General features: G+C 41.0%; 1 protein-coding gene across 4 annotated transcripts in view; it reads right to left on the bottom strand.

The window, feature by feature from the left end:
* The window catches only part of CABIN1 (calcineurin binding protein 1), a 4,301,447-nt gene that overhangs the window by 1,633,921 nt on the left and 2,639,636 nt on the right, over window positions 1–27,890 (bottom strand). For all 4 annotated transcript variants that reach the window (XM_044068841.1, XM_044068840.1, XM_044068839.1 and 1 more), the window contains one exon: window positions 13,668–13,838. In XM_044068841.1, coding sequence (XP_043924776.1) covers window positions 13,668–13,838 — 171 coding nt within the window. The remainder of the gene's footprint in view (window positions 1–13,667; window positions 13,839–27,890) is intronic.

Genomic DNA, 27,890 nt, shown 5'->3' with positions numbered 1-27,890 from the left:
GTCAAGCTGTATCCTTCAGATTGACTAGATCTGGATGTGGGATGCCTGAGGGTTGCGAAATCATATCTGACACTGGATCTAATGTCCAAGGAGGATACACTCCATGAGACCATAGCGAGGGGAACCAAATTGGTGAGGCCAGAATGGGCAATGAGGATCATTAAGCTCCCCAACCGTCGAGCTTTCTATATGAATTTTGGTATCAGAGGAAGTGGTGGATAAGCATACAGAAGACTGGAGGGCCAAGCATGAACTACAGCATCTCTGGGGGACTCCCACGAAGGGGGGTTCAGAGCTAAAGACTCACTGCACTTTTGTTGGAAAGAGAGGTGAAGAGATCACAGCAAGGCCAACCCCACTTAAGAAAGATATGTTCTGCTACTGAAGGATTCAGAGACCACTTGTAAGGCATCAGAATAGATCTGCTGAGCCTGGCTGCCAGAATGTTGAACCTCCACAGAATGTGCATTGTTAGTAGAAAATGGCCAGTGGAGGTTATTGCCCATTCCCACAATCTCATGGCTTCGTGACAAAGGGGATAAGACTTGGTTCCCCCTTGTTTGTTGATATACCACACTACAGAGTTGTTGTCTGTCTGGATAGCAATCATCCCTTGGGGAAGATGGGCATGAAGAGCTTGCAATGCCAAGAGCACCGCCCTCCTATCCAGGACAGACCATGTACCTTGAACTGTCCTTCCCATGTAATGCCCCCACCACCCAATTAAGGAGGCGTCCGTGGTTACTGTGGACATCGGGGCGGGAAGGATAAACGGGCAACCCAGAAGGTTGGGGGATTGAAGCCACCAGAGAAGTGAATCCCTGCAGGCCCAAGACAAATGAACCAGATGAGATAGTGTACAGTTGTGTACACTTACCATAAATGTAGATATTTGAGTGTATTCACTGTCGCAGTCATCACATTTGGGTTATCCCTGCCAGGGTAGACCTCGGCTTACCCAAATACCAGAGGCTTAATATTTCTGCGCCGGCTGCTGTCGCTTCAGGACTGATGTCAGGTCGTCAGTAGTATAAAGTAAGGCAGCTGATTACATCAGTTTTTCTTGCCCTAACCTGTCAGGAGCCCCCAAGTAGGAGCCAGGTTCTGGTGGAAGAACCCCACCAGTAGAAACTAAATACCAATATGTCCCTTGTAAGGAAAGAAAAGAAAAAAGGGGGATGGAGGGAGGGAAACCAGGACTGGAATACTGAATACACTCAAACATCTACATTTATGGTAAGTGTACACAACTGTACTATGTTCTTCATGTTTCACTGTTGAAGTCATCACATTCCAGTTGATTCCCAAAGCTGAGGAAATGGGTGGAGGCAGTCAAGGAAACTAGGGGCTGGTTAGACAAACCCTGCCCTGAATTTGGAGAAAAGAGGCAGGTGGTAATGTTTGGTAAAAGTGTGAGCAGATGTCCAGGTGGCAGCCTCCAGGATGTCCCTGGTGGGGACTCCCCTGAACAAAGCTGCAGAGGTGGTGGCTGCTCTGGTGGAGTGAGTCCTGACCCCTTTGGGGGGAGGCTTTCTGTGTTGTTTGTAGCAGAAATGGATGCAGTGTGCTATCCATTTGGAAATGGTTTGTTTGGAGATGGTTTTGCCTTCTGCCTCTGTAGCAAAGCTAACCAGCAATTGATCAGACTTTCTGAAGGGTTCAGTCCTGTCTAGATAGAATCTGAGCTGTCTACGCACATCTAGAGAGTGCAGGATCCTTTCCCCCTTGTTCTGGGGATTAGGAAAAAAGGTGGGCAAATGAATGGATTGGTTGAGAGCCATACTGGACACCACCTTGGGCATGAAGGATGGGTTAGTCCTGAGGGATACCCTGTCAGCCTGGAAGATGATGAAGGGTTCCACAGCCATAAGTGCTTGCAGCTTGGAGACTCTTCTGGCTGATGTGATGGCCAGAAGGAAAGCTGTCTTCCAGAAGAGAAATTTTAGCTCTGCAGAAGAGGCTGGTTCAAAGGGGGGCAGGGTGAGATTTTCCAACACAAAGCTAAGGTCCCAGGCTGGGGTTGGTGCTCTTCTGGGTGGCCTCAAGTTGCTAGCCCCTCTTAGGAACTGTTTGATCAAGTGGTGTGAGAAAAGGGGCTGCTCAGTAGGAAAATGAGCAGAGATAGCAGAGGCATGAATTTTAATAGAGGAAAAGGAGAGTCCACTGTGTAGTAGGTCAGCTAAGTAATCCAGGATGAGAGGGAGGGACGGCTGTGCCATATTGGCTCCCCTAGCCTGACTCCAGGTGCAGAACCTTTTCCATTTGTCAGCATAAGACTTTCTAGTGCTAGGGCGTCTGGCCTCACATATAACATCTAGAACCTGTTTACTGAGGTTGGCAGATTGATCGGGGGTTAGGGAATAAGCCAAGCTGCCAAACTGAGTGCCTGCAATTGGGGATACATGAATTTCCCTTCCCTCTGTGTCAGGAGGTTTGGAATCTGAGAAAGATGCCATGGTGGCAGTGGAGACAAGCTGTGCAGCAAGGGGTACCAGTGCTGGTGAGGCCAGTTTGGGGCTATAAGAATTGTCCTTGGTTTTTCCTCCTTTATTTTGAGCAGTACCCTGGGGATGAGAGGTAGTGGAGGAAAGGCATAGACTGATAGACTGACCCAGGGGAAGGACAGGGCATCCACTTTCCAGGCCATGCAGTGATGCTCCCTGGTGCAGAATTTGCTGAGCTGATGTTTGGTGTGGGAGGCAAAGAGGTCGACCTTCGGGGTGCCCTATTTCTTATTTATTAGGGTGAAGGTTCTTCTGTTGAGCTGACACTCATGTGGGTCCAGAAGATTTCTGCTTAATTGGTCTGTCAGAGAGATAAGAGAACCTGGTAGGAACTGTGCTAACAGGTGGAGCTGCATGGCACAGACTGTGTGCCAAAGGGTCATGGCCAGCCTGCATAGAGGGTAGGAGTGAGTCCCTCCCTGCTTGTTGATATACCACATTACAGTGATGTTGTCTGTTTTGATCAGGAGAGCCCCTGGGGAGAGAAGGGGCTTGAAAGCTATCAAGGAGTGCTGGACAGCCATCATCTCTTTTGGGTTGATGTGCAGAGGGATTTGCTGTGGCTCCATTGGCCCTGTATGCACCTGCCGTCCAGGTGTGCACCCCAGGCATAGTCTGATGCATCTGTGGTGAGGGTCTGGGTGGCGGGGGGTGGTGAGAAAGATAGTCCCTTGTTGTGGGAGCATGCTGTTGCCCACCAAAGAAAAATCTTTTCTGAGGCAAGGAATAATAGGTATAAGAGTTTCCAGGTCTTGACAGTGTTGACACCAAAGGCTTTTTAGGTACCACTGAAGTTTCCTCATATGCAGTCTGGTATATGGAATGAGTAGTATGCAAGATGCCATGAACCCCAGAGCTTGCAGGATCTTCCTTGCAGATAGCTGGGGTCTGGTGGCTAGTTGAGAGAAGTAGGCTGTCAGGAAAGTTTGCTTTTCTGGTGTAAGGAATGCCACCTGGGATGTTGTGTCCAGGCTTGCTCCCAGGAATATAATCCTTTGGGCGGGCACCTGTTTGGATTTCTTTTCGCTGATTGTGTACCCTAGGGAGGTTAGTAAGGACTTTACAAAGGCCAGGTGCTTGAGCCACGTTTCCTGGCTGTCTGCCTGAATTAGGGAGTCGTTTAAGTATGGGTAAATCTGGATATTCCTTTGTCTGCAAAAGGCAATGGCCGGAGTCAGACATTTTGTGAAAACTCTGGGAGCAGTAGATAAGCCAAAGGGAAGTACAGAGAACTGAAAGTGCTGAGATCCTGCCCTGAAACGGAGATATTTCATGCATTAATCTCTCATAGGAATATGGAGGTAGGCCTCTTTTAGATCTAGTTTGGCTAGCCAAGCATCCTTGGACAGCATGGATAGCAGCTGCTGGAGAGTGAGCATTGTGAAATTTGGGAACACCAGGAAGGTGTTTAGAATGGATAGATCGAGGATGAGGTGCCAGGTGCCCTCTTTTCTGGGTACCAGAAAAAGTCTGGAGTAGAAACCTTGGCCTCTCTATTCTGCAGGAACGTGCTCTACTGCACTCATAGAGAGCAGGGAAAAGACTTGCTTTTGCACCTCTGCCCACTGGTTTGGAGGGAGATCTGGGAACCCTTTTGGGGTAGGAAGGGTGTGGAAAGAAAATTTGTATCCTTGGGACACACTATGTTGAGAACCCAGCGGCCGTTGGTAATGGTGGCCCAGGTGCTTGCGTGAAAGGAGAGTTTTTCTCCTAGGGGTAAGAGAAGGTGGGTAGAGGGGGGGACGTGAGTCAATGTGAGTTCTTACGATAACGGGGTGGCTTAGAACTCCCTGGTTTTGAAGTGGAGGTAGTCCACTGCTTAAATCTCTGCATTCCCTGTGGCTGCTGTTGGAGAGGTCTGGGCTGGACTGGCTTAGTGGGAGCAGGAAAGGACCAGTGTTTGGTGGGACAATGCCCGCTGAACCTGGGTGGCTGGACCTGTAAGAAATCCTTAACTGTCTGCATAGATTTTGCTTTTTCTTCCATCTTTTTTAAGACCTCTTCTGCCTTAGTGCCAAATAAGTTGTCTTTGTGCAGGGGGGCATCCAACAATTTAGATTTGACATGGTCTGGCAAGGGCTGTTTCTTAAGCCATGCATACCTTCTAAAGACAGATCTGGTGACTGCTGTCTTGCAAGAAGCTTCCAGGGTGTCAAAACCACAGTGCAAGGTGTGTTTAGTTACTTTACTTGCAGAATGCATTAAATCTTGTAACTCTTTAGATTCTGCACAAGCAGAAAAGGAAGACATTTTTGGTTTGAGGAGTTCCAGGGTATATTGCTGAAATTTTAGCATATGGAACTGACAATTTAGTGCCCTGATAGCAAGAGTAGCTGAGGTGTATACTTTTTTACCCCATCTGTCTAGTACTCGGCAGTCCTTATCTGAGGGGGTGGGATTCTTAGCAGAGGTTGCTTTAATCCCTTTAGGCCCTTGAGAAATTACCTCAGGGTCAGCAGTAGGATTTTTAAAAAGATATTTATGTGAGTCAGGGACTCTCTAGTACCTGTTGGTTTTCTGGGTGCAGGAGGGAGGGTGTTAGGAGTCAAGCTGGAGTCCAGGAAAACATCCTCCACAATATCCAGGACTGGGGGGGGATGGCCAACGGTCTGTGCTGTGGAAGATCTAAGAATTCCCTGAGTCTCTTTTTAGACTGAGGGTAGTCCTGACTCTCCCATTGGAAATACTCCCTTAAGGTATGAAGGGTTTCCCCAAAGGAAAATTCCTCTGGGGGAGAGGCGGAAGGGATAGAATCCTCTGCATCAGAATCCTCATAAGTAGAGAGGAGTTGTATCAGAGTCATCTGACTCTTGTTCAAACAAAACTTCAGGGGACAGATCTCTTTTCCTTTTGGAGGGGGGTAGCTTGGCTTCCCCTGATCAGCTGATAAGGGCTTCCGCCATTTTAAGCATTTGAGACTGCGGTAAGGAAGCAGGTGCCTGAGATTGGGTCGTCGGATTCTTGGGTGTGGTTCGTACCCTGGGCCTAAGAAACTCAGTAGTTTTGGAAAGAATGGTAGTCGCGAAAGATGTCGGTTTGTGTCAAGAATCGGTAGTGTAAAGGACTTCCTCGGAAGCCGGTGCCTGCTCAGCGGCTCCGGACCCATCCAAGGTGGAGATGACCACAGGATCCTTAGTTGAAGAAGAGTTTTGCGGCACACCGGACTCCAAAAGGGTCTAGGTAGCGGCCTGCAAATCCACAGAACCGGGCATCAGGGGCTGTGAAAGCATCTCACTGAGGACCGGAGAACTGACGACTAGCATAACGGAAGCATCATTGGTAGGATTGGACCTGTGCGGTCTGTCTCTGTCTTTATCTTTACTTTTTTCAGAAGATCTGCTGTCGGATGGCTTACCAAAGCCATATAGGAGTTCAAGGACTGTAAGCGAAAATATCTGGCTACAATAAGGGCCCGACGACGGATAGTTCTGGTGTTGAACAAAGCACAGAAGCGACAGCAGGGGACGTCGTGGTCTGGGCCTAAACAAGTGACGCAGTAAGAATGAAAGTCCTGGTGTGGTATTTGCTTTCCACGAGTCTACTTTTTCCTCTCGAAATCTGAAAACCCTGAATACAAATAGCGTGACACATAAAGAGCGAACTGCGAATACGTCGAACGTACTAAACCACAAAATTTCAAACCTCAAACCGTCATAGTCTGCCAACCCACCACTCGCCACCTACCCAAACACAATAAAAACAACACACACATACACTAACCAAAACCATACTTCTAACCCTAAATTAACCCACCAAAACCCTACTACTAGCCCTACACTAAACCCCACATACAAAACTATCTATACACTGTCCTTAACCCCTCACAAACCCTAAGGGCCGTAACTACCGCATACTTCCCCCATGGAGCTATACCCAAACAAACTAAATATTCCACACACATGCACTTAACAAAACCCTACACTAAACCTTACATACATTACCTACACAAAACCTTACATACACTACCTACCTATGCACTTACCTTAACCCCTCCCTAACCCTAAGGTTCGTAACTATCGCACACTTACCTTACGGAGCTATACTGCAGATGAGCCAACTATGCGAATTCGATATTTCCACTTTCACAGTTTCATTCGTTCACCATATTCGCGGTTTGCTCTTTACATGTCGTGCTATTTGCATTCGGGGTTTTCGGCTTTCGAGCGGCTAAAGTAGACCCGCTTTCCACAGGCGAGACAACTGTTAACTTTTTATGACATTGGTTAGTGCAAGAAAAAAGGATCCCCAACAGAGTACTTAGCTTTAGAAGACTTCAGCTTCAAATTGGTAGACGAAACTCAGGTAGCGGCCGACCAGCACTCGTGCAAACTGCTGCTGCTTCGGGCTCCACGGCAAGAAAGACTGATGTAATGGCATTGGCTGCCTTACTTTATACTACTGATGACCTGACATCAGTCCTAAAGTGACAGCAACCGACAAAGAAATATTAAGCCTCTGGTATTCGGGCTGGCTGAGGGCACCCCTGGCAGGGATAACACAAATGTGATGACTGCAACAGTGAAACACAAAGAACATCAGCAAATTTAGCAGGGGAACACTGAACCTCTAAGGTCCACTGTAGAACCCTATATGCAGAAGAGCCGTGGGGATCAGGGTGATCATGGCCGCCATGAACTCACACCACAGGGGGATACTGGGTCCAAACAATGTACAACACATGATGTTTGACGGATTGAAATCTGTCTGGAGATAGAAAAATCTTGTTCTGAGTGGTACCTAACTGAACCCCAATGAAATCTAGAACTTGAACTGGAACTAATAGAGACTTGTTGAGATTTATCGTTATGCCCATCTGGTGGACAGTCTGGAAAAGGAGATCTCTGGCTTGACAGAGGTGATGCCTGGAGAGAGTGGAAAGGAGCTAATCATCCAGGTAAGGGAAGACCTAGAACCCCTGCAGCCGTAGGTGAGCAGCCGCCACTGCTATCACTTTGGTGAATACCCTAGGGGCAATGGTGAGATCAAAGGGTAGCTCTCTGAACTGGCAATGAATGGCCCCCAGCCAGAACTGGAAGTACCTCCGAGAGTGCCTCTCCATTTTGATGTGGTAGTACGCGTCCTGGAGGTCCACTGAACACATCCAGTCGTTTCTCTGCAGGAAGGACAGAATGGATTGGTGAGTGACCATCTGGAATATTGTCTTGACAACTTACAGGTTTAGGGTTGAAAGATTCAGAATGGGTCTTAAGTCCTCTGCCTTCTTTGGCACTAAAAAGAACCTGGAATAGATGCCTGATCTGGGATGAGCTGGATGACTCGTTTTTCGAACAGCTTGGAGATTTCCACTGCTGTTTCCTCCTGTTGCGAGGGTGGAATGCCCAGGAGGTGTTTGGGTGGAACTGGTGTTTGAATGAAGGGGATTGAGTATCCTCTGGATATGATTTGCAACACCCAATAATCATCTGTGATTGGCTCTCAGGCTGTTGGGTGCAGCGAGAGACATCCCCCGACTGCCTCCAGAGACGAGTAGTCAGACAACCCTTCAGGGCTGCTAAACGGGTCTGTCTGGGAAGGAATCCCGAGACCCCTGGTTTCTGAGATTCCCCCTAATGTGAGGGCAGCATCTGTCATATCCCCCTCTGCCTCTGGGGGAAGGCAAGTCCTGAGCATCTTGGGAACAGCCCTGAGACATCAGGAACATCATCTTCACCCCCCACTGATTCCGGGAAAAAGATCATTGTGGGGTTGAGAAGCAGATTCAGAGAGCAGACAAGGTTTTCCCATCTTTCTTGCTCTGGACTAACGTGTCTCATACCGTTTTTCCAAAAAGGGTGGTACCATCATAAGGGGCACTTGTAAAAGATGCCTTGAAGGGCTCCAAGAATGCACAAAGCCAGAGCCAGGCGTTAAGCCTGATGGCAACACCTGTGCTGGCGCCCTAGAGGCACCTTCAGTATGTGACAGGAGCCTCATAGAGATGTTGGAAATGGAAGTGAGGGTGGCCATACGGAAGGAGAATACCTTCTTCTCTTCTGCCGACATGGACCTGGGGCAGACTCGGTGACCTCTTTGATCAGGTCCTGGTGAAGTCTGATCATGTGTCATGTCTTTCAGTGGACACACAGCAAATGTGGCTGAAGCGTAAACCCACTTGCCGACATGGTCCATGGCTCGAGACTCTTGGTCTGGTGGATGGAACATAGAGCTCTCCTGAGTGAGCTTTTTCATGGTGGCCACTGCAACCACCATGGCATCAACTGGGGACCCCTTTGACCAATGCAGCTTGTCAAAAGGCGCACTTAGAATCTTATCAGGTTGCTTGGGGATGGGTACCACAGTGTCGGGTTCCTTCCATCCCCGAGATGTAATCAAATCCAAAAGCGCATCCGCAGAAGGGGACACCCAGGAGGTAGAGGGTTGTGTGCCAAACACCTCCAGGAACACAGACTCATCTGGGTTGGGTTTTTGAACAGACCACCCCCCACACTGGTGTAGGATTTCCATGATGTCTCCAAAGGAGACCTCATCTGGGGGTGACTGGGGGAAACCCCCCTTCCTCTAAGTCAGTGTCTTCTGTGAGGGATTCCGGTGGGGAGTCCAAGTGCCTACATTTACACATATGTTTCTGGGGGAGCCCCTCAGAGGGGGGGTCTCTGGGGAGGACTCAGAAACTTCTGGCCATTCTCGTGGAGGAACTCCCTGGAGCAGAGAGGCAACAGGCTGTCCCTGAGGGGGCAGGATGGTAGAATCCGGCCCAGAAAGAGAGGGAGCCAAGAAGAACTATGAGGACAATAGCATCAAGGGTCTTGAGGGATCTGAGAGAACCCTCTCCACCACGTCAAAAGTAGGAGGAGAATGAATTCCAGAAGCTGGGACCAAAGCCAGATCTGTAACACTCTGAGTCAATGGGGGAGTTGACACCGAGACTCCAAGTGGAAGGGCCAACTCCAAAAACCTCACAGCCGACTACAATCTTTCAGATTTGGCAATGGTCGGAGTCGAGGTATCTGGTACCATTGTCGCTGACCCCTCTATGATGAGAGTCCTTGGAGCAAAGTACTCCAAAGCCAGAGGCCAGTTCGGAGAAGGAGCAATGGGAAGAAAGGCAGACTGCATGCTCCCAGCCCCGGAGGGGGAGGGAGCAGGAAAGAATCTCATCTGGAACTGGGGTCTGATGAATTTCCACATCATCCTGTCCACCTTGGCTTCAGGAAGACTGCAGGTTGACCGGACAGAGGACACCACAGATATGGGTCTGGAGAGGTGCCAGGGAGAGGCCAATTAAGGGGATCAGCCCCAAGAGACCTCTGGCTCCGGAGAAATGTGAGGCAACCGTAGCTGAGGGGGGCCTGGGCTGGGAGCCGGGCGAGACTTAGCCGGGGGCTCAGCCGAGCAAGTGAGGTAGGAGGACCACTTCCTGCGTCTAACCCGCTCTTTTTGTCAGTGCTTCTCCCCGTCCCTGGCCCTCTTGGCAAGCGGTCGAGTCCTAGAGGCCAGGGAGGAGGAAGAAGCAGAAGTAGGTGCAGAGGCCTCCGAAGAAGATGGAGGAAGGAGGCCCTTCAAAATCAACTTGTTCCTCCTATCAATCAATGTGCAGGGTTTGAAGCCCACACAGATCAAACAGGAGGTGTCCAGGTGTTGGAGTCCTAGACAACACACAGAGTGTGACCATCTGAAGGGGGAGGTTATGGCCACACTGTGCATTTCTGAAACCCTGGCTTGACGGTCATTGCCATGGTAATGGACCATACATGCACACACACACAAACCCTTATGCAATAGGAAAAGGGGAAAGAAAGTAAGGAAAGGGGCTTTTTTTTGGATTACAGGGCCGACACCTGAGTCCAAGAAGGGTAGGGTATAGAATTAGAGGTACAGTACTAAACGAGTTAGAAAAGAGATGAAGAAGATCAGAAAAAATATTAAATTCACTTACCAGGAACTTAGAGCAACAGGCCATGATGCTGACTAGACGCATGGCAAACAAGATCTGAGGGGAGGAGGGATTATGGGTACGGGAGGAGCTTGGAGCTCAGATCCGATGCTGGAAAATACGGCAAGGTCGGATTCGTATCAGATCAATATTCCCACAGGTTGAAGATAAACTGAAAACAACTTCAGATCATTGGTAGAATTAGTGCAGGCTATTTACAAGGACCCAATTACTAAAGTACAAACAGTGTTTGGACTCACAGAGAGGTTCCCAGTGGGAGTGAGTGTACACTAGGGTTCAGCTCTGAGCCCACTGCTGCTGATATTGGTGATGGACTACATTAGCAAACAGGTCGGAGGGGGCAGATCAACAAAGCTGCTGTATGCAGATGATGTGGCATTACAGGCAGACTCTGAGCTAGAAGTTCAGCAAACTATAGAATGGAATGCAAAACTGTAGGCACATGGGATGAAACTAAGTGCAAATTGGGAAAATCAGTAGAAGCTGAGAATAGAGATAGAAGGGAAGGTAGTGGAATAGCAAAACAGCTAAAGTATCTGGGAGGGGTGGTTGAGGAGAAGGGAAGTCTGCATGAAGAGGTCAAAGCTAGAATCAGAGGGGTTGTAGCCAACTGGCATAGAGTCGCGTGTGTAGTCTATGACAGAAGAATGCCAAAGAAGCTGAAAAGTAGGGTGCACAAGACAGTGGTGCAACCAGTACTACTGCATGGTACAGAAACCTGGTCAGTAAAGGCAGAACAATTGAAAAAGCTAGAGGTGATGGAAATGAAGTGGCTGAGAAGGGTGATAGGATGCACATTGTGGGACAAATGAAGAAATGAGGACATAAGAGCAGAAGCCAAAGTAGCTCCATTTGCAGAAAAGATCAAAGAGAACATATTACAATGGTTTGGACACGTGCATTAAAGCAGAAGACAATCTGGTGAGAAAGATATGGCACAGACAGGAAGAAGGTAAGAGGAAGCAAGGATGTCCAGCAAAGAGGTGGATGGATTGTGTGAAAAAAGATCTGCAACAGTCAGGCATGAGTGTTGAAGAAGGCAGTGTGGCACTGAATCGAAAGAGTTGGCGCCAGTTAACACAATACCTCAAATCCATGTAGAAAAAATCGGAAAAAGGGGGCTGATGATGATGAATGGTTACTTTTTTCCTCTACTATCACTACTGGAGCTGCTTCCATAATCAGTAATATCAGTCTGTCTTTTTAATTTGTTGCTGCTATCTTGATGAATGTCCATCCTGAAGTCATTTTCTACTGAAATTCACAGGCTCATTTCTACCCAAACATGTCACCTGTAACCTTGCTATTTGCATCTTGTACTTCTTATTATAATTCAGTACTTTTTGTCGATACCTGTAAGCCCATTTACATTCTATGTTAATATTGACAAAGCAGCCATTCAGATAAAAAAAACTATTACTTCTGCATATTATACATGACAGTTCTTCTGACTGTTTTTCCAACTTGTGGCTTACATGCACACCTAATGTCTGTCAGGTTGATCCTGCATATAGTTACTTCCTCTCTTCTCTGTTTGAACCCTTGGAACATTTGCCTGGACTTTATTCTTCAATAAAAGCATTCAAGGAAAAACTACATACATTTTCAAAATCATGTGCCCCTTTTAACTCACAGCAAGCACACAATATAAACTTTTGAAAATGGAATTTTACCCCCCCCCCATAGGAGCTACCTTCAAATTGACTGCTGCACCCACAGGAATTACTTATTCTAAAGTTAAAGCTAACCATGCTAAAGTATATATTAGAGTCTGTGTTCTACATACACTGACTGCTTTCTATTATTTCTACTCTCTTCCCAAATGTGAAAAAATGCACATTTTTAGCACACATCAACTTTTAGTCTTATAGAAAAATGTCAATGGCTATCCTTAAATAAATAAACTAAACTGTGCAGTCATATTTAATACATTAAAGTATTAAGGCTGCAATGGAGGTAACTATTCACTTCTCACAGTATCTGGACTGACTGTCTTAGAGATTATTGTGGATCTGCTACTAGACTGTCAAGACATTTATCTCTCAGGCCACTCAAAGAAAGTGGTGTTAATGTTAAATTACTCTAGTAACCACCACCTGCAGAGCAGGTTGCTAAAGGGCTTGATGTTAGCTTAGCAGTTATTTAAAACCCATTCAATGGCAGGATTATACTATCAAATGTATGTTGATAATATGCAAACTTAAGACTATACCTCTCAGCTGCTATGATGTAGACACAGCACTATGACTCCTACATTGAAAAGCTTAGACACCTCTAAAAATTGTGTCTCCTGGTGGGAGAAATATAACTGGGAAGATGATGTTGAGTGGAGTTTATGTAAGACTTGATATTTGTTTTCACAGTAGCATTTTACAAGAATAACATACATACTGAGATCACTCTCTGTGAATGACAGGGCAGCATATGAATGACAGTAAACCAGGATGGCCCATGTAGTTAACCATGCTCACATAACTGAATTAATAACCATCTGAAAGAAGACAGTACAAATCTATAAAGTTACACTTTCAGTCTCCAAAACTGCTAGCTGTGGAAAGGATGTTGAGAAACGTAAGTAGTTCAGCTATTGTTTTTGGTGACAAACATTCATTTGTTGCACACTGCAGCACAATCATTCATCTACAGGAATAAATAATTCAGGAAAACTAAATGGTGCTTCCTGTTCTTCCTTTAAGAGGTACTTGTAAATAGCTTCTTGATGTCTCAGAGAGAATATCAAAGGGTTTTCTCCACCGACAGAGTGGTCAAGGTTAAAGTGAGGCAGGCTTCACAATTATCCACCTCAAGAAGTAAGCACACAATTAATTTAGGTCATGCTTTTAACACACAGAACAAGGAATTTTTTTCTAAAAATGGCAATTGATGGGAACAGGTGACTTATAAATTTGAAAAACATCTTGAAATTACATACAAAATGGATGTGCCCCAGTGAATAACATTCTGGAACTTGCCACTGGAGCACAATGTTCTTCTAGGTGCATTACACTAACATCTTGAAAATGTAATCAGCTACATTACAGTGGCATTCCAGACTTCTGAACTCAAAGAAAAACAGTTTTTCTAAATAAAACATATTTCTCTGCTCCTGCTAAGGGTAAACTTAGGATAAAACACTTTAATGAACAGAAATTCACAGTCATTACTGCCAGCCACAATTATTCATCTGCCTAGGGTAAATAATTTTCCATGTAAATATAACTCTTTTGTGAAATTATCAACAAATTTACCTGCTTCCTGGGCAGGGCCCTGATTTTCTGACAGTGATTCCGCAGAATGAGGTACAGACACAACTGTGGGCAGTTTCTTCCCGCTGTCCTGTGAGCTAGTGACATCAGTAAAGGTGTCCTGGGTCGAGCTGGAATCAGAGTGCACAACTGCAGCACTGTCTTGACTCCTCTCTGAAGAAACAATGACAGGCAGTGATATAATCAAGTCTCCAGAAGGCTTTAACTTCAAAATCAAGTCCATTATTGCACACGTGAAGTATATTACTGATCCATCTACGCTGAACCTGTATGATGAGTTCTAGAGCATCATCAATATCATTAAGGAAAGTAAAATTAAGAAACAGACCCATTCCTTCACCTGCAAAAAACTTCCTACAGAAATGTCAAAAGTCCCAAAATATCTTACCTGTCAATAAATAACACTACTATCACCACATGCATACTGTAAAGCATTTCCATTGTGATTCAGAAGACATTTTATAAGATTTCCTGCAAAATACTTTTACTGTTAGCCCTACAATTCCTATGAATTCATACCTCACAAGTTTGCAATGAGGTTCTCTGCTAGAGTACAAAGTTGTGACATAAAAATATTCTGGTTTTATTTATCCTGTATTAACTGAGTTAATTCCACTAAGCTAGTAGCCTCTTTTCATCAGGAGAGACCTGAGGTGGTATTTTTACTACTGTGGGAAACTTGGTCAGGGCTTCAGGAAACTTCCAATAAACTTGACCAAAGTGCAAGAAAACGGAGCTTCGAGTAAACCACAAAAAACAGTTTTATTTTGGATCCAGGTGAATACAAAAACGGACCAAATAACTCGCAATACACATAAGGAAACACACATGAACGCCTTCACATAAACCAAGCATTTTCGTCTCTCATATCATAGACTTCATCAGATGACCAATGTATACAATACCACCTATTATTTATATAAAATCTCTTAATTAGTTAATTAGAAAGCCTATTAAGTATTAACGTTTCATTTAAAACCACCAATAGCTTTGCTGCTAAAAACCATTAAATAATAGTTTCAATTACCTTCAATATTACAGATTTTAAGAAATGTAGTAAATAAACCATTGTTATTAATACATATGTTGTCTATTTAAAATGTTTTATAAAATCACAATATTTAATTCACATTGAAATGTTAATAAAACCAAGTATAAAATACTTTAAAAAAATGTTGAGAATAAAACAGATGCAAAATACTTCATACTTTTAGGAAAACAATGCCATCTAGTGGCAATTTTTATTAATTCAAAGTTAGGTCTGCTAAAGCTTCGCAGATCTTAGTTTTAATAGTGGAAGGATGGAAATATAGTCATTCAAACCAGGGGGGCTTCCAGCTTCCAGAGTTACTTGCCACCATAAGGAACTTCCCCTACTCATCATTGTTGTGAGTAGGACCCATTTTGGAGGAGCATTTCATGTTTCCGCTCCAGGTACAGAGGTGGCCTGGAGAAATAGGGAGGCAGATGGAGAGACATGATGATGTTGGAGTGGTGAAAGAAAATATCAAAACTGGAGAATGTATGCAGGATTCTGAGGAAATATTTCAAAGAAATCTGATGGAGATGAGTTAGCAAAAGATGAATATATGATTAGAACCCTCCATTTGGGAGGGTTAGAGGATGATTTCCATAAAGAAATAGTGGTGCAGAGTTAACCAGAAAATTAAGGAGATGTTTCCTGGGCAGACATTATGGAGAAAATACAAAAGAAGGATGCAGAGACAATCCTGAATTTTTTTTTTTTGTGGAAAAGAAGTATGTTTGTGTGATAAAATGTTACATTGTAGGGAAATGGGACATAATGCAGAAAAATGTGAATTGACATGTTATAAATGTAATAAAAATTGGACATTCATGGATGGATTACAAAAACAAAAATAACAGTAAGGAAAAAAATAGAAATTAAAAAAAAACAAGAAATTTTAGTAGTAGTATAAATAGAAGAAAAATGAAATGAAAAAAATAAACAGGATATAGAAGAAGCTTCTGAAATAAGTGATGAAGACAAACTGGAAGGTAGTAAAAGGAAAATAAATGAATAGTATTGTTAACAGGATAAAAGACAGAAAAATAAAATTTAAATGGATAAGTATAAAAGAAAAAAGAAAGGAAATGGATGAAAAAGAATGTATACAGGTAAAGACCGGGGCTTGGCATAATGGTTAAGGTGAATGACTCAGACATAAGGTACAATGTTTCATTCTCACCTTAGTGAAGGAAATTGGTTAGGCTTAGAACTGTCTATTAAGAAAGTTAGCCAATAATTAGATATAAACTCCTGAAACCATGAATCTAAGGGAAAAATGAAAATTTTAGAGCATGAATAGTACTAAGAATACAGTAAGAAGAACATGACTTTTGGATTGGTGTAATACAGATGATATAGATGTAATTATATTAGAAGACAAGATTTTTAACAAATGAAGAAAGATGACAAACTGAGAAACTATGGGGTGGAAAGATTTATTTTATTTACTTATTTGCATTTTGTTTATTGGGAAAGTCCACTGGGCCATAAAGAACACATTTTCAGTGGAGGCCCATGGAGAGAAACTCCACAGTACAAGAAATTAACAGTACTAATTACAAAACTGAATTACAAAGAAAAGTATGTACAAAATATAGACTAAATACAATGTACAGTAGCATAATCTAAACAATCAGTATAAAGATCTATACAGTGTGCTGTCTCTATAATCTCTACCTACAGTAGTATTATTTCACATAAAAAAGAAAAAAATAAGGTTGATAAGAAATAGAGAGGCATACACTTAATCTGGAATTTGGGGAATGAGAGATTTCCTAAACTATCCATATTCTGTAGAAATACAGTGACAATGTTAAATGTAACTTTAGCAAAAATGGGAAGATTAACCATTGCAGATTTAAAATGGAAAGAACAAAGTATATATAATTATAACATTATATGCTTACACTAACTGTAAAGAAAGGGAAAGCTTATTTCAACAGATTTTAGACTATGTAGTGATAAATATGAATATTATAACAACAGGAGATTCTTACTGTGATTTAAGAGGCAAGTGTAAACGCAAAGAGAATTACATAAGAAAAATGTCAGACTTTATAAAATGTGGTAAGTTAAAACTTTGGGACAAAAGGGGTATGTATAGAACTGAAATGGATTATTTTATAGTATTAGAAGTTTTAGTTATAGGAGATGGGAAGGTAGTTGAAACAGGATTTTCTGATCATCTTGCAATATGGCTAGAGACAAAAGGAAAACAAGGAATATATAAAAATAGGAAAAGGAATAAAAAGGATAAATGAGAAAGCATGGAATGAAGAAGGAAAAAGATTAGTAATACAGTTATGGAAATATATTACTATGAGAACATTTTATAAAAATTGGTCTGAATGAAAGATGTTATTTAAAGAAAAATATAAACAATGTTTTTAGTGGCAATATGATGTCAGAAGTGTACAGAAAGAAAAATATGACAGAAAATATAAAGATGCATTGGAAGACTTAGAACATGATAGAAAGTACTTTGACAAAGGAAAAATAATTACATGAAAGAAATTAAGAAAACAATATAAGAAATGTTATATAAGCAAAGATATTTTTACAAGGAAAAAGAGAAGTAATGAGTTACTTAAACAGATTAATAAAGGAAAATAGTGTAATGAGAAAAATAAAACGGTTTACCTTCATATGTCCGCTAGCCACATCCTCGAAATTGCTGCCACGAACTGCAAACTGCGAATTTCCAAAAACGCAAAAACTGAAGCACCAAATTACAAAATCTCACCCCCTTTTTGATCCATGGTAGCACATGTTTCGGCTGTGGAGCGATCGGAAATGTCGAATTTCGATTTTTTTAGACATTTAGGGAAGTCGATGGAATTTGCGTAAATGATTTGCGTATCTGCACATTCAAAGGATGTGCTTTCAAGCATATGAAGGTAAACCAAATAAAACATGTAAAAGAAGAAATAGAAAACTCTGAAAAACATTCTGAATATTGTAGTACAATATGTACAAAAAATGTTTTAAAAAAAAAAAAAGAAGGTAGTGAAAACAACATGGAAAGTAAAAATGTTAACAGAAAAAGAGAATGAAGAACTGGAAAAGGAGATTTCTTTAAATGAGCTAGATAAAGTATTTGGGCAAATAAATATAAATTTGGCTGCAGGCCCACACGGAATAGGGTACAAACATATAACAATTTAAGGGACTGGCAAAAAATTTTTTTGAAAGATTCTGAATGAATGGTTAAATGACTTATTTATATACAAAGAATTATGCAGTGGAATACTTAAATTCATATAGAAGAAGGAAGACAGAAGACAATTAAACTTGAGACCGATAGAATTGAATAATAATATCTTTATGAAAACAATACAAAAGAGATTTGAAACTAAACTGGGAATTATGGAAGACAGCATACATAGTATAAAAAAAGGGTTGTCAAGAATTATTAAAGATAGTTAGAAAATTGTGGATATTATGAACAGAAAATAAGTAAAAATCATGCTAGGAGACTTAATAAGGCATTTGACGCAAATGGACATGAAATCTTAAGAACAATAATGAAAGAGAACGTTAAGAAATTATGTATTTCAGCATATAGTAATAATAAAGTAAAAATATTTGTCAATGGCTGGTTAAGCCAAGAGGAGCATATAAAGAGTGGTGTAAGACAGGAATGTCCAATGAGCTGTATACTCTTTGCATTAGTTATGAATGAGACAGTATGTGAAATAAATTACAAAATGAAGGAGGCAGGGTATATAACACCGGAAGGGTTAAGAATTCCAGTTCTGTTAAGATATGCTGATGAGACTATAATAACTACAAAAACAAAATGTGGATAAAAAATGTAATATTAGTGTCTAAATGTGATATGGATGGCTTTAAATGAGGAGAAAAGTAAAGGTTTAGGTAATGAAGTAAGATTGTGGGTATATATTTTACAATGAATGAAATTTCGGTTTGGTATAAAATTTGGGAAAAAAGATGCAAGTAGAATTCAATGGAAAAACAAGCTTATCTTTTCTGGTGAACATATAAATTACTTATTTGATAAATTCAGTACTGATATGAAAAATAATATACTTAGCAGGTGGATTTATGCTACCAACAGTACATGAAAAGGAAATACTGCAGATATTTTTCATTTGTATGGGGTTCGAGATTAAACACAGTAGAAGGAGGAGTTTTGTATGTAAATAAAGGAGGAGGTGGTTTAGGGTTAATTAACACAGTGGTATATACTGCTCCATTAAATTTGTACAAACTGTTAAAGTGAATACATGAAAAAAATCAGATATTAGCAGTAAAACTGTATAAACATAGGTATGATAAAGTTTGGGGTATTGTAAAAAACTATAAAAGGAAAACAGAGTGTATAAATGAAGAAATAAAGTCTTACCAAGAAAAATATTTTTTTGTGGAAAATAAAAACTGATGATACAGAAAAAGATAGAAAAGTCTAGTATAAGACTATAATGATAAAACATTACATGTAAAACCATGGGAAAATCTAAGATGATAAAATTAAATCTATAAATTTAACTAGCAAATGGTGTAACCGCAAAGTAGAATGTCAAGATTTTTTTGTGAAGACTGGTAATAGATAAACTGCCAGTAAAAGGAAATATGCCATATAAAAAGAAAAGTGAAACAACATGTTTACGTTGTTAAGAAGAATGGAGCATGTGTTTTTGAAATGTAAAACTGTAAAAAAGTTATGGGGAAAAGTATGTAAAGAAGATTTTTTTAAAGATATGAAAGAAGTAAATTCAATAAACATGGACATGATTAAATACAGATACAAGAATAAAGGTAAAGAATATGTTAAAATAATAGATAAAAAGTTATTTTATGTTGTATGGAATGAAAGAATAAATTAAATTATTTTTACTGGTAGATCAATTTTAGCAACAATATTAAGTAAAATCAGATGGTGGTTATGGAAAAGGAGTGGGGATCTAAAAGGGATGAACATTTAGTATGACTGCAAAGGAAATTATGAATATATATAAACAGATTTGTATATTTCTATATTTGTAAAAAATGCCTTTGGAAAACACCAATAAGTGCCGACAACTGCCAAAGATAATCCACAGTTTATTGTCACAGAACACGAACACGAACTGAAACGACAAGCAAAACAGCAAACATACGAAAAATGTAGCATACAGAGTTAAGCGCTTTCAACCATAATAACTGGTCTTCATCAGAACTACTACTTTCAAGTTTAACTGCTACTTATATAAACTTTTTGGCGCCAAAACTGCTCATTCCATTTTAAAGTCATACTGACACATTTGAATAAATAAATAAATACATAACTAACTAACTAAATGACTACAAAAGAGTCTCCTAACCTTAAAATTCAAGCGAAACAACAACACTTTTACCACCAAATGTTGCTCTTCACTATAGTACAATACCATAGTTGAATAAGATCATACATAAAAGTACGCGTAATATGTGAACTATAAAATGTTCAAAACATCAACAAACCTATTAATATTTATAAATATATATACTTAAGGAATTTTTTGTATATGTGTGATACATATAAAAAATTTTTAGATGAATTAACTTGCTAGATGCTTAATAATAATTAAATACATAGATAAATAAATAATTGAATAACGATGATAGTAATAGTCAATATTATGCAATTTATTTATTTAATTTTATAAATGAATTTTTATCAATTTTTATTAAATTATTATCAAATTTTAGTAGTTATTATTTTATGGAAAAATGTAAAATATTTAATATAGGATCAGTTGGTTGTTAAAATGAATCAATTTTAATGTAAATGCAATAGTCCAGCCTCATCTTTGTTGTCTTTAGTATTACTATCATCGTTATTCAATTATTTATTTATTTATCTATTTATTTAATTATTATTAAGCATCTAGCAAGTTAATTCATCTAAAAATTTTTTTATATATAACATATAAATAATAATTCATTTACTATCACACATATACAAAAAATTCCTTAAGTATATATATTTATAAATATTAATAGGTTTGTTGATGTTTTGAACATTATATAGTTCACATATTACGCGTACTTTTATGTATGATCTTATTCAACTATGGTATTGTACTATAGTGAAGAGCAACATTTGGTGGTAAAAGAGTTGTTGTTTCGCTTGAATTTTAAGGTTAGGAGACTCTTTTGTAGTCATTTAGTTAGTTAGTTATGTATTTATTTATTTATTCAAATGTGTCAGTATGACTTTAAAATGGAATGAGCAGTTTTGGCGCCAAAAAGTTTATATAAGTAGCAGTTAAACTTGAAAGTAGTAGTTCTGATGAAGACCAGTTATTATGGTTGAAAGCGCTTAACTCTGTATGCTACATTTTTCGTATGTTTGCTGTTTTGCTTGTCGTTTCAGTTCGTGTTCGTGTTCTGTGACAATAAACTGTGGATTATCTTTGGCAGTTGTCGGCACTTATTGGTGTTTTCCAAAGGCATTTTTTGGAGGTATTGTGAAGTAGTTTTATTCTGTTATATTTCTATATTTGTACATATGTACATAATTGTAAACATTAAATATTTTGTAAATAAAGAGTTATTTCTGTACATCAATAAAGCTCCCCTACTATTTTTGATAGGTGATGTGGGATTTATTAAATCCTACTGAACTGTCACCAACTCAGGTATTTGGGGCCTTGATTTAACATTTCATCCTAAGAATGCAGCACCCCCCATGCTGCATTGCAGAGTCACTGATTAATCTATCTGGTGTGGGAATAGATCCCACAGCCTTTTGCACCAATGCCGAGTGCTCAAATATTGCACAATTGACACTGTAACATGAGCATTCATATAGTACATGACTAATTGGGACATCATCATGACATTCAGATGACACAATAATTCCTGCAACACTGGATAACAATGATACATAACTATGACATTCTAGTACTATGACAGTTCCTAAGGTAAAGAAAAAAAATGAGTGACATCATCATGTCATTCTGGCACACCTCTCCACTGTCCAGATTTTTGCAGAATTTCCATATTCTTGCCTCATATTTTTGTTTTCTTCATAAAATTTGTGGTTTTCTAGCACATTATTGAGATATGAAGTCACTAAATAATGACAGACAGAGTTTCAGACTTCATATCCCTCAAAAAATACATAGTAAAAACAAAACCTATTTTTGCAGCAACTTTCTAAGCTTATAAGAACATTTTTTCAAAATATATCCCTATTTTTGGGCCTTTGTCCCCCCACTATTTCTGGCTTTGTCCAAATTTCCTGTGTTGATAGGTTGAGAGGTATGTGTATTAAAAGTTTCTACTGCACAGTATGATGATGGCTTTCAGTGACAAAATCCTACTGTACTGGCACTAACCACAGCATCAGTGTGACAGGAGTTTTTACAACACAGGAAAACATCTGACATCATCATGAACTTTTGATAAGAGCACAGAACAAAGCTGTGATAACACAGTGATTTTCAAAACGACATAGTTGCTATGGTAAAGGACAAAAGGTATGTCCTACCTTTCTGGGCAAAAAATGCAAGTCTTATGACAGAAGACAAGGCTGTGAAATTAACATTGATTCCTGGTGATATAAATTATTCCTCTGCCTCCAGGATACCTTCTCATATTTTTATTTTTCAATAAAGGAAAATGAAACAATCTTTAGAAAAAGCCTACAAACAGCACAATTATGCAAGCAGCATTATAAAACAAAAAAGCTAAAGCATCCGACTTCAGTGATGACCGAAAACGGCATCTTGCAAACAGGGCACTGGGCATTAAATAAAGTTAAAAAATGCAGATAAATACAAACCATAATGCCTGATCTATAAACGTGTTCAATAACTCACATTTCCAATTACCCATCAGGCACAGACAGTTCAACTGCAAAATACTCAGGGTTACCTTAAAAGAAACCATAGACAAAGTATTATAGAAAAGGCTGTGTTTAAAGACCTGTGGCAGCCCATCTACACTGTTTCAGTATCTACTGAAGAGAAAGTGTAAAGCCATTCAATTACACAGATCATTGAAATAAACACGCAGGAGTGAATTCAAGAATGGAAGCACAGCAAAAATACACTTATCTGAGCATAGTCACAGTAATAGCATGAGTTCATGTAACAGAAAACTGCTGCAGGAACTTACACATAAATCCATAGCCACAATCACCATAGGATATACAGCTGTAAGAAAGCACCACCTGTCATTACTCAGCTAGCATAAATCTTGAGCCACAACCAACACAGGATATACAGCTGTAAGGGAGCATCACCTGTCATTACTCAGCTATCATAAATCCTGAGCCAAAACCACCACAGGATACACAGCTGTAAGGGAGCATCACCTGTCATTACTCAGCTATCATAAATACGGAGCCACAACCATCATATGTTAAACAGCTGTAAGGGAGCTTTACCTGTCATTACTCAGCTATAATAAATACTGAGCCACAACCACGACAGGATACACAGCTGTAAGGGAGAATCACCTGTCATTACTCAGCTATCATAAATCCTGAGCCACAACCACCATAGGATACACAGCTGTAAGGGAGCATCACCTGTCATTACTCAGCTATCATAAATTCAGAGCAAGAACCACCATAGGATACACAGCTGTAAGGGAGAATCACCAGTCATTACTCAACTATCATAAATCCTGAGCTACAACCACCACAGGATAGACAGCAGTCAGACAGCACCACCTGTCATTACTCAGCTATCATAAATCCAGAGCCACAACCACCATAGGACACATAGCTGTAAGACAGCATCACCTGTCATTACTCAGCTATCATAAATCCTGAGCCACAACCACCATAGGATACACAGCTGTAAGAGAGCATCACCTGTCATTACTCAGCTATAATAAATCCTGAAATGCAAAGACCACTGGGTACACAGCCATAAGGGAACATCACAGTCATTACTCAGCTATCATAAATCCTGACCCACAACCACCATAGGATACACAGCTGTAAGGGAGCATCACATGTCATTACTCATCTATCATAAATCCTGAGCCAAACCCACCACAGGATACACAGGTGTAAGAAAGTACCACTGGTCGTTACTCAGCTATCATAAATCCGGAGCCACGACCACCACAGGATACACAGATGTAAGAGAGAATCACTTGTTATTACTCAGCTATCATAAATCATGAGCCTCAACCACCACAGGGTATACAGCTGTAAGGGATCATCATCTGTCATTACTAAGCTATCATAAATCCTGAGCAACAACCACCATGGGATACACAGCTGTAAAAAAGCATCACCTGTAATTACTCAGCTATCATAAATCCTGAGCCACAACCACAATAGGATACCCTGCTGTAAGAGAGCATCACCAGTCACTGCTCAGCTATCATAAATCCTGAGCAACAACCACGATGGGATACACAGCTGTAAAAAAGCATCACCTGTAATTACTCAGCTATCATAAATCCTGATCCACAACGACCATAAGATTCACAGCTGTAAGGGAGTATCACCTGTCATTACTAAGCTATCATAAATCCTGAGCCACAACCATCATGGGATACACAGCTGCAAGAAGGCATCAAATGTAATTACTCAGCTATCATAAATCCTGAGCGACAACCACCACAGGATACCCAGCTGTAAGAGAGCATCACCAGTCACTGCTCAGCTATCATAAATCCCAAGCCACAACCACCATAGGATACACAGCTGTAAGAGAGCACCACCTGTCATTATTCAGCTATCATAAATACTGAGCCACAACCACCATAGGATACACAGCTATAAGGGAGCATCACCTGTCATTACTCAGCTATCATAAATCCTGAGCTACAACCACCATAGGATACACAGCTGCAAGACAGCATCACCTGTCATTACTCAACTATCATAAATCCTGAGCCAGAACAACCATAGGATACACAGCTGTAAGGGAGCATCACCGGTCATTACTCAGTTATCATAAACCTTGAGCCACAACCACCATTGGATACACAGCAGTAAGGGAGCATCACCTGTCATTACTCAGCTATCATAAATCCTGAGCCACAACCACCATAAGATACACAGCTGTAAGAGAGCATCACCGGTCATTATGCAGCTGTCATAAATCCAGAGCCACAACCACCATAGGCTACACAGCTGTATGGGAGCACCACCTGTCATTATTAGGCTATCATAAATCCTGAGCTACAACCACCATAGGACAAACAGCTGTCAGGGAAAATCACCAGTCATTACTCAACTATAATAAATTCTGAGCCACAACCACCAATGGATACACAGCTGTGAGGGAGCATAACCTGTCACTACGCAGTTATCATAAACCCTGAGCCACAACCACCACTGGATACACATCTGTAAAGCAGCACCACCTGTCATTACTCAGTTATCATAAATCCTGAGCCACCACAACCATAGGATACACAGCTGTAAGGGAGAACCACCTGTCATTACTCAGCTATCAAAAATCATGAACCGCAACCACCACAGGATAAACAGCTGTAAGAGAGCATCACCTGCCATTACTCAGCTATCATAAATCCAGAGCCACAAGAACTATACGATAGAAAGCTGTAAGGGAGCATCACCTGTCATTACTCAGCTATCATAAATCCTGAGCCACAACCACCATAGGATACACAGCTGTAAGGGAGCATCACCTGTCATTACTCAGCTATCATAAATACTGAGCCTCAACCACCATAGGATACAGAGTTGCAAGACAGCACCACCGTTAATTACTCAGCTATCATAAATCCTGAGCCACAACTACCATAAGATACACACCTGAAAGACAGCACCAGCTGTCATTACTCAGCTATCATAAATTCTCAGCCACAACCAACACAGGATACACTGCTGTAAGACAGCAACACCAGTCATTACTCAGCTATCATAAATCCTGTGCCACAATCACCATAGGATACACAGCTGTAAGGGAGCATCACCTGTCATTACCTAACAATCATAAAAGCTGTGCCACAACCACCATAGGATACACAGCTGTAAGGGAGCATCGCCTGTCATTACCCATCTATCATAAATCCTGAGCGACAACCATCATAGGTTACACAGCTGTAAGGGAGCACCATCTGTCATTACTCAGCTATCAAAAATCCTGAGCCACAACCACCGTAGGATACACAGCTGTAAGGGAGCCTTAACAATCATTACTCAGTTATCATAAATCCTAAGCAACAACCACCATAGGAGAAACTGCTGTAAGACAGCGTCACCTGTCATTAATCAGCTATAATAAATCCTGACCCACAACCACCATAGGATACACAGTTATAAGGGAGCATCACCTGTCATTACTCAGCTATCATGAATCCCGAGTCACAACTAGCATAGGATACACAGCTGTAAGGGAGCATCACCTGTCATTACTCAGCTATCATAAATCCTGAGCCACAACCACCATAGGATACACAGCTGTAAGGGAGCACCACCTGTCATTACTCAATCATCATAAAACCTGAGCCACAACCACCATAGGATACACAGCTGTAAGGGAGCATCAACTGTCATTACTCAGCTATCATAAATCCTGAGCCACAACCACCATAGGATACAGAGCTTTAAGATAGCACAACCTGTCATTACTCAGCTATCATAAATCCTGTGCCACAACCACTATAAGATACACAGGTGTAAGTGAGAATCACCTGTCATTACTCAGCTACAGTAAATCATGAGCCACAACCAGAAAAAGATACAAAGCTGTAAGGGAGCACCACCTGTCATTACTCAATCATCATAAAACCTGAGCCACAACCACCATAGGATACACAGCTGTAAAGCAGCATCACCTGTCATTACACATCTATCAAAAATCCTGAGCCAAAACCACTATAAGATACACAGCTATAAGGGAGCATTACCTGTCATTACTCAGCTATCATAAATCCTGAGCCACAACCACCAAAGGATACACAGCTGTAAGGGAGCATCACCTGTCATTACTCAGCTTTCATAAAACCTGAGCCACAACCACAATAGGATACACAGCTGTAAGGGAGCACCACCTGTCATTACTCAAATTTCATAAACCCTGAGCCACAACCACCATAGGATAAACAGCTGTAAAGGAGCATCACCTGTCCTTACTCAGCTATCATCAATCCTGAGCCACAACCACCATAGCATACACAGCTGTAAAGGAGCATCACCTGTCCTTACTCAGTTATCATAAATACTGAGCCACAACCACTATAAGATACACAAGCTGTAAGGGAGCATCACCTGTCAATACTCAGCTATCATAACTCCTGAGCCACAACCACCATACGATACACACCTGTAAGACAGCACCAGCTGTTATTACTCAGCTATCATAAATTCTGAGCCACAACCAACATAAGATACACTGCTGTAAGACAGCAACACCTGTCATTACTCAGCTATCATAAATCCTGAGCCACAATCACCATAGGATACACAGCTGTAAGGGAGCATCACCTGTCATTACCCATCTATCATAAATCCTGAGCGACAACCACCATAGGCTAAACAGCTGTAAGGGAGCACCATCTGTCATTACTCAGCTATCATAACTCCTGAGCCACAATCACCATAGGATACACAGCTGTAAGGGAGCAACACCTGTCATTACCTAACAATCATAAATCCTGAGCCACAACCACCATAGGATACACAGCTGTAAGGGAGCATCGCCTGTCATTACCCATCTATCATAAATCCTGAGCGACAACCATCATAGGTTACACAGCTGTAAGGGAGCACCATCTGTCATTACTCAGCTATCAAAAATCCTGAGCCACAACCACCGTAGGATACACAGCTGTAAGGGAGCCTTAACAATCATTACTCAGTTATCATAAATCCTGAGCAACAACCACCATAGGAGAAACTGCTGTAAGACAGCATCACCTGTCATTAATCAGCTATAATAAATCCTGATCCACAACCACCATAGGATACACAGTTATAAGGGAGCATCACCTGTCATTACTCAGCTATCATAAATCCCGAGTCACAACTAGCATAGGATACACAGCTGTAAGGGAGCATCACCTGTCATTACTCAGCTATCATAAATCCTGAGCCACTACCACCATAGGATACACAGCTGTAAGGGAGCACCACCTGTCATTATTCAATTATCATAAAACCTGAGCCACAACCACCATAGGATACACAGCTGTAAGGGAGCATCAACTGTCATTACTCAGCTATCATAAATCCTGAGCCACAACCACCATAG

This window comes from Protopterus annectens, chromosome 4.part0 (genome assembly GCF_019279795.1).
Source record: "Protopterus annectens isolate FY-2018-M chromosome 4.part0, PAN1.0, whole genome shotgun sequence".
Taxonomy (NCBI): domain Eukaryota; kingdom Metazoa; phylum Chordata; order Ceratodontiformes; family Protopteridae; genus Protopterus; species Protopterus annectens.
Note: the sequence above shows the minus strand (reverse complement) of the source record. Positions and strands in the feature narration are given on the sequence as shown.